Consider the following 16,635-nt stretch of genomic DNA (forward strand, 5'->3'; position numbering starts at 1 on the left):
GAAAAACTGAGTATAGAAAAAAACTGGGAATTGTGGCACAACAAAAACATTATTGAGTAACTGTCTTCTGTGAGAGCTGAAAGCTTTTGTTGATGTAAAAGTGTTTATGTACAACTAAGGCTTACTGGTTAAATATCTGAGGCGTATCTGGCCTTGAACACTTTCCTTATTACGCTGTAGCTGTAAACAAGATTTCTCAGTCATTTTATCTTCTCAGCAGCTGCATTTTAACAGAAACAATGATCTTGATACAAAAAAACACACAGGTAAGAGGGCGTTTGGCAGGATATCTGAAAATGACAGTCTCCAAGGGATCTTCCCACACTTCCAGTGACTGCCACACTATGGTCCACTGGAGTTACTAGTGATGTGCAATACCGTTATCTGCTGCTGTAGTAAACCCTTTATTTGGAAAGTTTGCTTATAACTCTGATCAAGGCCCCATTTTCATCTTTTAGCCTCTGGTTGTCTGCCTTCAGGTCTGGTAGCATCTATGAAAAATGAAATACGATGGTTATTTGCTGTTATATCCCAAGTAAAAGCAGCAAGACTAGGCAAGCACTGGGGAGAAAAATCTTTATCCAGCTTAAACATCTCAGCAGTTCTCCCCCTTTATACCAGTAGTTCAGAAAAATCTCACCTTTTAGCATGATACAGTTAAGGGTTAAGCAATTTTTGTTTGCTTGGACTAGGAGCACTAAAACTCGGTGGTGCAGATGACAAGCCTCTAATAAAAAAGCATTTATAGCAGCGTGAGGAAAGTAATTAAATGCTTCAAATTTCAGCGCAAAACAAAAAAATGTTAATTGCCAACAATTTAAAGAGGTTTGTCTATACTGCATTTGCAGTATCTCAAAAAAACATGCTGTGGCTAAGCATATCTACCGCTGTTCTCTTGGATGACTTCATCCTGATCAGATACAGTCTGATTCAGCTTGTTAGCTCATAGCATTAATCCTGCCACCACTTCCAAACTCGTGTTGAAGCACACATCCTATAATTTGAGATCGTATCCCTGAATAGCATGGCTCACACAAGATCAGATCATTGAAAGAGATCACCGAAACACCAGGCTGCATACTCAGGCATACAAATTAGGAGATGGCAAGTTAAGGTTGCCACAGGAGATGGGTGACACACAAGCACAAGAGCCGGAAGGCAGAAGCCAAGTGAGGTGAGAGTTGGACAGGATCAGACAGGAACGGAGGACAAGTCAGTGCACAGAGGTTTGTACTGGGAGGAATATAACTTGTCAGAGAAACCAGAAGTAATCTCGTCAGTTCTCCATATCTACATTCACACACTGATAACAAACCACCTAGAGTACTCGTGGCTAAATTCCGTGTATGGTTTCTAGCAGCAGGTTGACACAGGAGATAACAGCCCACTCCTGCAGAGCGGTTATTCAGTAACCTCAGGTGCAAGTGCATGCAAGAGGTCTAAGTCCAGCTAGTGACCTACGTAACAACTGCGACATCATTTTTCATGATGAAAACTCCTTGCCACTAGTTTAGTTTTCATTTTTTTCAAGCAAAATTATACTTTCAACCCCATTAGACTCATAAAATTATAATGGAGCAGAAAGAACTGAGAAGTTTAACAATGCAGGGTTAATTAGCTGTGCATTACAATACAGGCTTCATTTACCCATTTCCTCCAAAGGATTCCTGCCCACACTCAGTTCACCAAACAGCAGAGCCTCTCAGAGAGTGAAACATGATGGTGCACTGAAGACAACTGAGGTTACAGGATCTCTAGTTTATTTACCTGCCAATATCAGAGTATGTGAAATGAAGACGACAGGGTAAGAGGAAAAAAGGTGGTCTCCACAGTTAGAGTAAGTAAATATCATTCTGGTATGAATCCAGCGAACCTGGATTCCAGCACTGCTCCATGGTGGAGCTTAGGACAAACCATCTAAACCGAGCTCTTCAGAGTCAGAAGGAAGCTTCCATTATAGTCAAGTGAGAGCTGTGCTCTGATCAGAAAGCGCTGTAAAATGCTGATTACTTTCAAAAACCAAGTCAAGGTGTTTGAAATTGGACAACACAAGTAATCATTTGGCAATTTTCAAGTATTATCTGTATTACGTTTCTGAGCTGTAGAAAACAACTACTGTTGTCTGAGATACACGCACCAGGGTCATACCCAGATGTATGAATTACATACGCGTTCGTGCATGCGCCTGTAATATTAGGATAAAGCCGGGGCTGTTCTATGATGTGTTTCTGCAAACAATGAAACAGCCATTTGTTCAGGCAAAGTAACTAACACCTTTCCTCCTTCCTTTTTGTTCTGTTATGGACTTCATGCCAAAGATCCTGGGTGAAACCACAACACCCTTCATCTAGCCATGCACAAGGAAGCGAGGGAGTCTGATTTGGTTCTTGTTAATTGTGTATCTCAACAAGTGTGGTCGTGTATGCCTTCCACTAAAACCTCAAAGTAACTCCAGGAACGTCACAATCCTCTTTCAACTCACTGACTAGGGACCTGCAGCCAATAATGCTTAATTACATACAGGCAGACCCAGAGAGTGGTATATTTTTTGGTGATCTGTTTCAACAAAAAAGCTGCTGTTCAAATTTAGAGCTTTAACATAATCCGGTATCATTATATGTCTGTAAATCTCTGTAGATAGGTTTTAATCCTGATTAAACTAATACGTAGAATACATATTAAGAAAATATTTTGTCTTTTGTTGTGAGTCTGCTAAAGAATAAGGGAAGATTGGTAGAAGACAAAAGCAGTTATGAGTAATAGGAGATTGATCAGAAAGAATAAACTCAAGTAACCTAAAATACTTATGCTTCTTATCTATACTAATCCCCACATACAATAAACCTAGCCATTTATACAATTTTCTTGGAGCGCTGCATTCCTATGGTATTCAAACTTCTCGTGAGGTGACACCACACACCTTTAACATGCAGAGGCAGGGGAAAAAAAGTTTCAACTCCAATTTGCTTCTCACTGAAATAGCAAAGTATCTTCCTGGGATGATATTCTTGAATAAGATTACAAATGCACTATTTTGCCTACCTGTATTATATGACTAGCTCGTAACTTTGCAGTGCTGTAGTTGAGCAAATAATTATTCAATAATGATCTGACATATGTGGAGCCATCTCAGATCTTTACAGTAATAATAGTTCTCTGTTTGCTGGAGGATTTAGCAGTTTTTACATACAAAATAGCTTTGTAAATTAAGATTACAAAAAGCTCATGAACTGTTAAGGTACCTGTTCAGATTAATCAGGCACACTGCTATGTTTAAGTTACCATCATAATGTCAAGCCTCCCTCCTGCTGCGTTTCCATTGCTTTCCTTTTGCTAGCCCAGCTCCTTGAGCTCCACAATGTTCTGCTGTTGAAAACTCTCCCTACAAAAGGGAATACTGAATAGTTTTCCGTGAGTTAATAACCTGAACTGGCTTACCATAGTTAAAGTAATGCCAGTGCTAGCAAAAAAAGATGGTATGGACGTGTGGCTGTGGACAGCAGTCACTGGATTAGCTCAGCTGTGTTGAAAAACCACACTGTTAGCTGAAGCTGATGTAAGACAGGCTGCCCTAAAGGGACAGCTCTCCCTCCTCAGGCAGCAGTATGCTCCTGCTCCTTTCTGCATGTTCGTTTAGCGATTCAGCATTGCTGGGATGAGATGGACCGAGTAATATAACGAATAAAGGGATTTCTTTTTCAGCCAGGTCAGAGCTGACTCTGCTCGCTCAGCAAGGGTTAACAGAAGGGAACGCTGAGGAATGCAGGGCCTGGACCAGGAACAACCTTTCTATCCACATCCTATTGTTAGACCAACTCCAGGAAGACACTAAGCCAAAGGATAAACCTTCTCTTTATTTCATACCTCTTAGTGAGGAAAACCTGAGATCAGACTCTGTGAGCAGAATGAAAAAAATGTACCTTCATTGCCTTGCTTCTCAGTGGGAAGGGGGGTAGGCGAGGGGAAGCAGTTCAGCAAGAGTCACAATGCAGAAGGAAGATTTTTTTTTCCACCTACACATCTTAAAAGCTCACTGAAACATCCATCCTATACAGTTGTTATATAAGAGGAGGAAGAAAGGCACATGGATTTGTTGTGGAATGAAACCACATTTTGCTCCTCACAGAGGTTTTGAACGTTCAGTGCGTTTCTGAAACAGCAGTAACACTAAGGATGACAAACTGGCATTTTTTTTGAATATGAAACTCAAAACAGTTCCTACCTTGAACATAAGGGAACTGAACCAAATGACCTACTATGTATGAAGCAATCTGACACCCTAGGCAGGTTTTTTTGTGTCTGTGTTTGTACGCTCCTTGCATGATAGGATTCCGGTCCACGACTGGAATGCCTATATATATAGCAATATAAATTAATAACCTTAACTCAGTGCTAAAACTAGATATTTTAAGCTGTCTAGATAAAAATAAGGATTGGGCAGAACCACACAGGAAGTTAGTATGTGAAAATATTAATCAACTTGAAATTCCAATACATTTCTGGGAAAAAAAAAAAAAAAAAGGACTTAGGTCCTCTCTAAACACTGAAACACAGAAATGTAAGAAATAAAGTTGCTAATGCAACTGTTCAGGAATACACAGTACTGAAACCACTTCTCAAACATTCTTTAGTTGAGACTAGATTTGTATCAATTCTATGCGCTTCAATTATACTGCAGTAAGAAAGCTCAAGTCTTAGTTTAAATTTTTTAAAAAACAAGAGGCAAATCTATTTGAGCATTTACTCAAACATCAAAACAAGGGAGCGACTTCAGTGTATCCTAGTGTGAACTCAAATCCTTTCAATTGTTGCCAAGGTTTTAACACGTCAAAGGTCTCCTGGATCGTTGCCAATTTATTTTCCGGCAAACGAGGGCAAGCTTCAGTGCTAGTAAGGACAATACCACACCATACCAACACATCTGCAACACCTGTAGTTGGTACACCAGACACCATGCTTTAGCCACACTTCCATAACCGAGCAGCAGTAAGTCAGTTTCTGACACACAAGTGTTAATAGTAAAATTCTACCCAAGCACAAACTGAATGTCAACACCTGCCTGGCTACACAAAGGAGAAGGAAGAAATTACAAGTCCACAGAGCGCAGTTGCCTACAGGACCCTGACAGCTTGGCAACCACTCGGGTCAAGGCCCTATTCTCAGTCACCAGTCGCTCATTTATGTGCCTCAAAGATTGTATCTGCTTTATTTGTTGCAGGTTCTGCAGGAATCAAAGAAATAGGAGTGAAAACAAGAAAAAACATGTATATTACGTTTAAAAGAACTAGAGATGAGTAGAACTGAAAGAAAACTTAGAAGAGACAGTCCTGTTTAAAGTAGATAAGTTGCTGTGAAAGGAAAGTATCAAAGTGGCACATTCTTGAAAAGCAATCTAAGAACCAGCAGTGATTAGTCACAGCTTTCCAAAACAGTTCAGGATACATTAACAATGAGAGCTATTCCTGGAATTCTTTACTTAACATCCTAATTGCACAAACTAAATCTCCTATTCAAAAGTCTGTAAATAATGACACATTTAACATATACTTTTACATTGCAGTGTAACAAACGATAGAAAGATTATTGAATTTTTAATTCAAAACTTTTATGTATTACTTATTGAAAGTAAGCTTTTGAAAAAAAGGCATTATATTTGCATTCTCTGTTTCTCTAGAACGCCCAACCATCCCCAAGAGGAATTTACAGGTTGCTGATAGAAGCTCACATCCTGTCTTCCACTCTTAGACACAATTATTTTCCTATACCATAGTTTGCTTTCTACATATTTCAATTCTAAAGACCCCAAAAGGAACCACAGACATCGTGTCTTCCCTTACAGCAAACTACCCTGGCTTGAATCCAAGGGAGCTGGAGGCATCATGGTTGCCTTCTGCCTACACCCACCTGTCAGCTTCAATTAGTTCAACAAAACTTTTTGCATGTATTTTAATGAAAAGTATTTGGAAATTAATGCCATTTCCCAGCACCAGAGGGAGCTCAAAAATGAGCTTGAAAGGAAACTTTTTCTTAATCAATGACAACGATCAAATGTCAAAACAGTGGTACTTCTTTAAAATTTCGGAGTGCAAAAATGTTTTCTATTTCATCATGTTCCACTAGTTTTCTAGTCATACTTTAATTCTATCAGTTTGGTTGGACCTGTTCAGTGTTGTATTCAAGGACATAATACAAAACAAACCTGCCAAAATTCTCACCCTTTTTAACCATATCAGAGGACTTAACATTGATAAACCAGCAAAGGAGAAAAGTCATGCCACGACTGGTTAAAAAAAAAAAAAAAAAAAATCCAGAAATGCATTAAAAGTATTTTCCTTCTGGGATTCAGTTTATACATGGTTGAAAAAAACGGAAATCAGTGCATGTGGTAAATGTTCCTTATTTGTCAATGTCTGAAATCTATCTACTGCTTCTTGTTAACTAAAACCTGATTATTATTCACTCTATACAAATGGAAGTTTTTCTTTTGATATTGGTAACATGTTGTCTAATACATAATTTAAAGAACATGAGATAAAGGTTGAAGCAACATTTAATGCTTAAATATCTATGGAATTATATGCTACCATTATTTCTAAGTTCATAAAATACACGGTATCACATCAAAATCACAGATTGTAATGCCATCTTGATTAGATCAAGAAATGTTTCACTCCAACCAGCTCTGAATGTTTCTTGTTAGCCAGTATGTTACAGAACCATGTCTCAGTGCCTTCTGAGAAGTCCTACGTGTATGACTGCTTATGCCGGCGTAACAGCTTTGATGCAAGCTGTATGACATGAGTGATTTCGACAATGCAGCTATTACTTAGTTATTTTCTAATGAAATTATAGAGACCAGTAATACTGCCAAACTACACGTTTCACTGACATAGTTATACACTTTGTTACTAATAGTTTAACGTGTAATAGTTTACTTACTTTCAGTTCCTCTTCCATTTCAGATATCCTTCTTTCTAGAGCTCTTCTTTCCTAAATCAAAAGATGTGTGTTAACAGTGAGCAATACCATTTTTTAAAAATTACTGCTTGTAAATACTGTGGTCACAGTGAAATACTTCAAGTTTCAAATATCATACAACCAAAAGCATAGTGTGGACAGGAAACTTGTGATGGCAGTGATACATAGAAATTTTGTCAATATGGAATTTTATTATCTGAAGAGGAAGAGAGATAGAAATCTACATCAAGTCCTAGAAAATATACCCCTTCCTTTAAACAAATTTAGACAGGTTGTAAGCACCATTTGTTTGTATTTATTTTTCATGAGCTAGGCTTCTGTAATAGCTTAATATACAAGAAATGCAGAAAATGATCAGAAACAAACAAGAATATTAAAAGAAACAAGCACAAGAGCACAAGCTTTCATAGACAAGCAAATGTAGCTGAAACATCTGTCACAGCTCAGTGGGATCTGTCCACGCTATAAATTGCAACGTAGAGTAGACACTCCCAAATGTACATTAAAGGAGTTCAGCTGAGTACCAAAGAAATATTGCTATGTAAGACCACCTGCTTCTTAAATAAATGTTTCCTGAATATTTTCTGCGTTTCTCGTATAGTTTTATTTTCCTTTTTTTCTTTTTACCTGAGAAGCAGGAGAAATTATCCTCTGTAGAGAACTTCAGGTTGTTTTGATTACACTGATCGCAGTACTCAAGCTAGCTTATTGGAGGCCAGCTTAGGGTCTTCTATACTATGCTGCAGTCTGCAGTGCAGACACACTACCATATTTCTAAATGACATTATTTGGTTTAAACCTAATTTTAACACATCTGACAGATGAATAGCTAATGCAATAGATTTCAGGGGTTTATGGCTTGATGGCTTGTTTTCCTGTGTCAGACAATGCAGTGTGTCGCATTTAAAAGCAGCTGCGGTTATCAGTCTCTACATTCAGGTTTTTCCAAAGTGTGAAAGGCAAAAGCAACAGATTATTGCACAGTGGACATATGCATCTGCATACAACGGTGTTATGCAAACAGCAAGCAGCATTGACTGAGGTGTGTAAAACTTTGGTTAGATCATACCGCCCAGTAGATACTGACTCTTGCCGGTCACCTTTCAGATATAAATCATTTGAATTTAGTTTAATCATAGTGCAGTTATACCCCAACATTTTCCCATATTAGCAAACAACTTTAAAGGTTTATCAAAGTAACAGATTACTGCAGTTGTTAGTACTCAATGTACTTAACTCCTTCGAGTTAAGACTTGTCCCATAATGATACTGACTGATAGTAATGGGCATAGTACGTACCAGTGAGTTAACTGCAGTAAGCAAAAGGCTAACAGAAACCCCACACCACCTTACATTACTTAGAACTGTATCAGTTACCTACTAGCTTTGTAGAATAGCATATATTATCTGTGTTCTTATATTAAGCAATATTTGACAATTCCTGCAATTACCAAGAGATGAATGATCAAATAAATCTCAAAATTTCAGATGGTTAGAAATTGTTAGTCCTTCTGATGGATTTGCTTAACTAGCATGTTGAGCTTGTCTAAGAACAACTATTAGCAATAAAAAACGATTAAATAAACCCCTTATTTCATTAACTTTGCATACTTTACTTTACATAAAAGAAGTATTTAAATGGACTGGCCTAGATATAAGATTTTTTACAATACATAAAAACGTATTCTTCTGATTAGATGAAGCTATGCTTCTCTTTTTCCTGAACTGCTTACTCTTTTAGGAACTGATTTCACTGAGAAGATTTGCCAGTATTTGATTAGTCCCTGGACTCAAAGAAGGGGTTTGAAATATATGCAGTCTAAAATTTTATGATATACTTCAAAAACTGTATAAGGCATGCCAAGGAACATTTGCAACCCTCAAAATGAAAAAAAAAAAAACATCCTAGTCTCTCAGCTTATAAAATACAATAATAATTTGTATTTATCAAAGCAACTAGGAACCACAGGCTTGGTGCAGTGAGATTGAGGTACGGGGATATACACAGGTGAAAAATTGACCCCAGAGTTATAAAATTATTAAGTAGTAAAGCTAGATGTGTATACCTACATATACTTGTATATTCAGTAATACAAAAAATATACCTCTCCACAACCCAAATTCCCAGAGATGAATTCTAAATTTTGGGGAAACTGGTTAAAGGTACCTACAATTCTGAATTGTGATCCAGACTGAAGCCTTGCAGTTTGAGTTTTATTATCACCTCATATGAAATTCTGCAAAGGACCTTTAGCGTACTTTTCAGAGTGACAAGTTGTCAATTAGACCCTTATTTTTGCCCATGTATTGCTAGGACCTTGCATCTGTACGCCCATCCCCATGGAAATAGCCCCTTTCAGGTAAACAAGTTGTCAAATGAACAATATTGACAATGCATTATCAAATCACATAATGGAAACCCACTTCTGAAAGCTGAGTTAAAATTAAAAGCCAGTCTTTTCTAAATTTTATTACTGTGCAATTCTAGGTTTAATAAAAGTTCACATCTTCTTTACTGGAAAGGAATGTTTCCGCTTGAAAATGTCATAGTTCAAAGAGGCCTTCAGGTTTTTCTCTGCCAGCCTTTTATTTCTTCCAATTTATTCTCACCACTTTACTGTTGCCCTCCCCTTTTGTCTATTTAATTTATACAAACATCTTCAGCTTTGTATTTTATTTTAGTGAAGTCATATACTTGGAAAAGTATACTTAGAAAAGCTCTAAAATTTGTTTCTACCTTTTACATTTATAATGTTACTACACATTAAAAATTATTCTCGAATATCCACCATCTGAACCGAATTTGGTAAGCTTATTCCTAAGAGATCAGCTATTTATGACTAGTGGTTGAGAATCCTGATTCAGTCACTTTCAAAGTGAAAGTAACTCCAGATTTTAACAACAACCAGGGAAATACAATCACAAATAAATTTCTGTTTGAAGTTCTTGTCTGAAAAGAAGTTTAAAATTATAAAATACAAGGAACATCTCCTAAATCTTGTGTAAATCGTGTTTCAGCCATACAGCATTATCACTAACTTTATTTTTTTACCTGCTAGCTTTAATACTAATACATTTAGGAAGAGTAACAATTCTAAAAGACATTTTTCAGTTGGACTAGATGATCATTGTAGGCCCCTTCCAAAAGAAATAGACTGTCCTGTCCTGTCCTATCCTATCCTATCTGCTGTTGGGCTAAATGTCTTTAAAAAAAAAAGGTGGAAGAATTTCTAATGCGTTACAGCCTAGACAAGAGGTCTGTGTGGTGGGTGGGGAACTGGCTGACAGGTTGCACCCAGAGGGTGGTGGTAAATAGCTCCTTTTCAAACTGGCAACCTGTCACAAGTAGGGTCCCTCAGGGATCGATATTGGGCCCAACACTGTTTAATATCTTCGTAAGTGACCTGGATGATGGCATCAAGTGTACCCTGATGAAGTTCACCAATGATACCAAACTGAGTTGCGGAAGTGGACGCTTTGGAAGGGAGAGGCACCCTGCAGGAAGACCTGGATAGGCTGGAAGAGTGGGCTAACAAGAACCTTATGAAATTCAACAAGGACAAGCATAAGGTCTTGCACCTGGGAAAACACAATCCAGGAGTGCAGCACAGGCTGGAATCTACCTGGCTTGGGGAGCAGCTCTGTGGAAAGGGACCTGGGGTCCTAGTGGACAACAAGCTCAACAGGAGTGAACAGTGTGCTGCTGGGGCACAGCAAGCCAACAGGATACTGGGCTGCATCAACAAGGGCATCACCAGCAGAGATAAAGAAGTCATTTTCCCAGTCTGCTCAGGATCTGTCAGGCCACCCCTGGAATACTGTGTTCAGTTTTGGTTCCCGCTATGCAAAAAAGATGTGGACAGGCTGGAGAGGGTCTAGAGAAGGCCACAAAGATGACCAAAGGACTGGCAAGCCTGCCATATGAGGAAAGGCTGAGAGAACTGGGTTTGTTCAGCTTTGAGAAAAGAAGGCTTAGGGGAGACCTCATCACCATGTTCCAATATTTAAAGGGTGGCTATAAAGAAGATGGAGACTCCCTTTTTACAAGGAGTCACGTGGAAAAGACAAGGGGTAATGGGTACAAGTCACTCCTGGGGACATTCCGACTGGACACAAGAGGAAAATTTTTCACCATGAGAATAATCAGCCATTGGAATAATCTCCTCTGGGAAGTGGTGGTTTCCCCAACATTGGATACTTTTAAGATTCAGCTGCACAGGGTGCTGGGCCATCTTGTCTAGATTGTGCTTTTTCCAAGAAAGGTTGGACCAGGTGGTCCTTGAGGTCCCTTCCAACCTGGTATTCTATGATTCTAATATAGCCAATTATTTTAATGCAATGGCCTATTCTAGGAAAAAGCAAAGCAGTACACAGAATCACACAGAATCACTAAGGTTGGAAAGGACCTTCAAGATCATCAAGTCCAACCAGTAATTTGAAACTGAAATAATGTCTAGCTATGCGGTACTGAATGCTCTGCAGTATGGAACCTATATAGTAATGGACACAGTTAAATATGAAATAATTAAATGTCCACTTGTGTGGCCGTGATAACAAGCAAGTAACCAATTAAAGCTGCTGATGAAACTTTGCTACTGATGAAATCACTGTGAACAGCAGGATGCCAAAAATCAAGGAGAAATAGGTTCTAAAAGGCTGCTGCAATTATCTGGAGAGATTGTTAAGATAAAGATAATGGAAGTTCAAGGAAGCGCCATGTGCTCCTGTAAAATCTACCAAGTGTTTGTTTATACACCAGACAGGTTTGTAGAACTAGAAATTGTTTTCTAAACCTTAAATACTGGAAAGTAAACACAAAAGGCTAGTGAATGTGAAATTTACTTGAGATAAATAAATGTATACCGTATCACTTATTACTTTCAAAGTCTACTTAGTTTTCTTCCTGCTTAACTGTCTAATGTGTCACTCCAGGATCAGGGGAAGAGAAATGAACATATGGCCAGGGTCATGAAGGAAGCCAGGACCACAACAAAACCAATGTGGTTTGTTTTACCTTGCTGTGGAACTAAAGTTTTACAGGGATGGATAAACTAGCATGAAACTACAGCCTAAAATTACCATGTGCCCAACTTCTGTCCTCTAGTCTAGCTCACATATGGGTTTATTACATGGCTCCTTTCCCATTCAATTTAGGGTTGTCTCTGACCCTGATGCCCCCTCTTTCCCCCCTGCCCCAGTATCATATTCCCTCTGGAAGAAGTTACAGTACAAGAAAAGAGATTATGATTAATTTTATATTATTAGCAGGTTTAAGGTCTCATGTCTGTAAGGTAGAAGCAGCTACTTCATTACCAACAATAATTGGTAAAATAACACGCATGTCTCTGGAAAGCTCTGAGGAAATTGAAGTCTCTGAATGTTGGAAATGCATTAGAAGATGAGATGCTCTGAATCTGCTTAACCCTCTGGAGTGCCAACATTGTTTTGGATAAGATGGAACAAGCGGCAGATCCCTGGAGGGCAGTGGGATTTAGAAGCTGGTTGTCATGAACCAACAGGCAACGTGAAGGCAATTCTTAAGAATAATTCCATCTCACAGTATCTCACATTCATTGCCACTGTGAAACCTAAACTCCCCAAATCTTCTAAAAAATGCAAGTTATAAGAAAGGCTTCTGTTCCCACTAAAATATATCCAAGCCAGGGGTTGCAAAACAAACTGAAACAAAGCCTGAATTGGAATACTTAAGAGATCTTTGGCAGAAACTCACTCTTTTCTCCATTTCCAAGAGTGATCTGTCAGCAAATCTTTCTTGTCTCTGAAAAACAAAATTAATAAAGACATTGGTACTTGTTCTTAAAAAACATAAAACTGAGGAAGACCAATTCAATTGGACATTTTAGTATTCTGTCTGAAGTATGTCCTCAAAAGCATTTTAAAGTGTGTTCAGGGAAGTAACACTGAAATAAAGTACAACACGTATGAACTGGATTTATCGTGCACTTCCTCTGTGACCATCCCTAAGTAATTTAATCACTACATAGCCTATGGCAAATAGGAGTAATATAGTATATCTATCTAAAAGCATTAAAAAACAAACATCTTTTTAGTGTACTTCACTGATATTTATAGGGTGCACAAGGAAGACCCTCAAGTACCTACACAGGTAAATTGTGGCAAATGTGATCTGAGAACAGGAAACACTCTACAGCAATTTAAGACAAATTTAACTATTGCGTACATATTTGGTATTACTGTATGCAGCACTGTTATCTGACAGCAGTTATCTGTAACTGGAGTGCACTATTTGCTCTTCAGTTCTAAGATAAAGCTATCTAACCAGCCAGGAAGAACTGGCAGGTTATACCAATCTGCCAGCAGGTTTATGAATTAATCAATCAATCCCGACTGACAGTTTGAATATAAGCTTAACAATGTAGAAAGCATTTATCTCTGCCCTGCAAAGAAGTTACAGGTACCTGCTGGCAAGAACCAACATACTTAAATAGGCAGGAGGCAGTCTCACACATTTTATTCACAGCTGAAGACCAGAATCCTGCGCTCTTTTCTCTTTAGAAACGAGAGGTACTCTTCTTTGCTCACATCTTTGGATATGAAACTAAGCTGGTGCCTAGTAAAGAGGAGCCCATACCCTGGGGTGCTTCTAGTTTGCTATCTAGTATGTCAGCTAACTACAGGCTTTTTTTTTTATACAAACCTGAGTGGTCTTCTCCAACTGTAGCTTAAGATCTGTAAGTTCCATGTTGGTATCATGTAGCTGTGCTTTAAGTTTTTCATTTTCAGCTAGAATCTGTTCATAAAGCTAAGAAAAAATATTCATTTAATAAAATAGCAAGTAATAATTCAGTGAGATTAGCTGAAAAATTCAAAAACTACGATGGAAGTGCATGCAAAATGAATAAATACACTAATAGCCTAAGAAGTAAAAGTCAGTTATAGATTTTAAAGCTGTTTAGAATTGGCAAGCACTTTAAAGAACTGTTACCAAATATTTCTATAAACGAGCAACTTTGCATAGGGAGCACATAACTTACCATATACATATTAAAAAAATACTTGCCACTTTTTTTTGCTTCAGCCTTCACAGATTAGACACCAGAGTACATCTTTCGACAAACTCCTCCTCTATTTTAAAGCAAGATCTAAACAAATTTTTACATCATATGTATGTAAGCTAGCAAACATATAAAATAAAAGGCTTCACAGGCATAAAGCAGTTTTAATGATACAATCAACTAAAAAATAATATGATAGTATTTGTCATAAAAAAATGGAACTTGGCTCCTCTGGATTTCTCCCTTGCACTGAGAAGTGCAAAAGCCAGAAGCCATTTTGTAATGTGCATTCTCCCTCACTGTAGTGGTTGCTCTGCTCCTCCGTTCAGCTGAGTTGCTTTAAGCGGCATTTGTGAGATTATTTCCAGACAATTTATGAGAAACAATAATAAAGTTCCATTTTCACACCAAAATTATCGGATCAGATACCTTCTTAAAATCAGTGCTATCTTCTTTTTCTAGTCTGCTGCAGTACGGTTTTCGATCTTCAAGGTAACTCTGTGATCCCGATCGCCCCTGCGCTGAATCGTAACGTTCACCTGAAGACATGCTGAGGGATCCCGTATCGTATCTGTAAAAGAAAAGCTCCTATTCTTCCTTGCCGTTGCGTTCAAACTGAGACCACTCACTGTATCAAACATTGTGAGTTTGCCGTTACCCCACTGAAAACAACCAAATGCAATTATGTATTTTAGTTAAGCCACTGTCTTCTAACTTGATGCAAATTATTTCATTTTTACATTCCCTCAGAACTTCATGATTCTCTGTGTGAAAATGTTTTCAAATTGCTCAGTCTGCCAAGTAAGTGCCTGCGTTGTATGCCAAGAAATCTTTCAAATTAAATTAAAATATTTAATCCAAGCAAATATTTAAATGTCTTAAAGGACTTTACATTAGCATAGATAATTTAATTCTTCTTATAAAGAAGACCTATTTTAAAAAAACATATTACTTTAATTAAAAGGTTTTAAAAAAGCAATCTCTAAAATATTGGCCTAGATGAATTCTCCAAGTTTTATTAGAGAAACCAAGGAGATTTCAAAACTATTTGTTGTGAATTCCAGTATTTCAGCAGAAGCAGTTTATGAAACAAATCTTCAGCAAAGTCTTTATCCTATTAATCATTGATTACAAGCAGTAGTAATAAAATTTAGAATAATTTCACACTGCTCACTCTTTACTAATCATGTGCTGTAGGAGTTCTATTCAACAGATTTTCAGCACAGAGAGAACATAATAAAATCCAGTAACTAATTCTAAAGGTCTAAAACCAAATGAAGGTGTTTTTTAAATGACTGATATTTCTACATGTGCTTTTTAACTGATTTTCAGAGGCTGTAGTACTTTTCTTGAGACTCCTTAGAAAATTTTCAGTAGGGCATTTTAAAAGAGGGGCAACAAGAACTTCTTGTCTTCTTTGTAAAAGCTGACTTCACACTGAAATATTTGTTGGGAATGCTACTGTATCCACCGTGTTCTACAAAATGCCCAGCTTGCCTTCAGTGCACTATGAATACAGACTCCAATACATTCCCTAGAATGGAGTATCCCACCCACATACGGAAAAAAAAATTCACTACTGTAGCTTTACAACCATATTTCATACAAATGTTAAATATCATTAATGCCTTTTAAAGCTCAACCCAGCTGACTACTGAGGTTAAACTGAATTTGTACATAAAGAACTTAAAATACAAATATGGGAACAAAAAGTGTAACAATTTTAAATTCATTTATTTAAGTTGCACATACCTTGAAAGGCTATCACTCTGAGATGGGGAGCAGTAAAAAGAGAGAAGAAGAATAGATCAAGTCAATAATTTAATTAAATAAAATATATAGCAATCTGTGAACAAGTATAGCCAAGCAGTTATGTTAAAGACACATGCTATCCAACAGTATGTATTATCTGAATGTTATCAAGCTTCAGTGTTGTTATGTCTGGAACAGAAAAGTACTATGTGCTAGAATGTGCTTGCCAAAATATTATTTACAAGGACATTAACGTTACACTCTAAAAGTTTGGACTGTCCTAAACATTAGAGTCATTTCAGCAGTCGGTGCATTCTGCAATTTGCCTGCCTGTTATCAAAGGCATCAGAATTGCATTCCCTGAACTCCCTATTCCCTCTTCCTCTTCTCTAATGTTAGCAATAACGTTTTGAAAGGTCAACATAGTAATGACTGCACCTCAAAATAATAATATAAAATAAGCTACAAGATTATAGTTTCAACATAGTCTTATGGGAAACAAGCTACTATACCAACAACTTAAGGAAGTACTTATTAGACTTAATTTAAATGACATACTTTCATTTTTTATATTACATTCATTCATTCCAGGTGAATTCACAGACACAAAGTTCACTCTTACTTGACAAGCAAAATTTAATTACAAGTGATGACTTAAGAGTGAGGGAGTGCCCTCTAAGCATTACATCAGTTGTACAAACCCTCTTCCCCTCTGGGTGGTCAATACAGATTCATCATTTATTCCAATTATAATAACAATCTGGAGTGAAGACATTTCAGTCAAGAAACTTGACTGATGTATCATCACCTGGCTATCCTCCAACGTTATCCACCTAGCACTGGCTGAAGCCTTCCCCATAGGTGTTTT

At 37.6% G+C, this 16,635-nt stretch overlaps 1 protein-coding gene across 3 annotated transcripts in view; it reads right to left on the reverse strand.

Moving 5' to 3' along the window:
• Window positions 1-404: 404 nt before the first annotated feature.
• Window positions 405-16,635, reverse strand: part of PPP1R12A (protein phosphatase 1 regulatory subunit 12A) — a gene marked incomplete at both ends in the record, with an annotated part of 126,321 nt that continues 110,090 nt past the window's right edge. For 2 of the 3 annotated variants that reach the window (XM_082013938.1, XM_082013936.1), the window contains 5 exons: window positions 405-491; window positions 6,940-6,990; window positions 12,710-12,757; window positions 13,658-13,762; window positions 14,445-14,603. In XM_082013938.1, coding sequence (XP_081870064.1) covers window positions 405-491; window positions 6,940-6,990; window positions 12,710-12,757; window positions 13,658-13,762; window positions 14,445-14,603 — 450 coding nt within the window. The remainder of the gene's footprint in view (window positions 492-6,939; window positions 6,991-12,709; window positions 12,758-13,657; window positions 13,763-14,444; window positions 14,604-16,635) is intronic. The other variant, XM_082013937.1, reaches the window with a different exon arrangement.

The sequence above is a fragment of the Phaethon aethereus genome (assembly GCF_964289735.1).
Source record: "Phaethon aethereus genome assembly, chromosome: 1".
NCBI lineage: Eukaryota > Metazoa > Chordata > Aves > Phaethontiformes > Phaethontidae > Phaethon > Phaethon aethereus.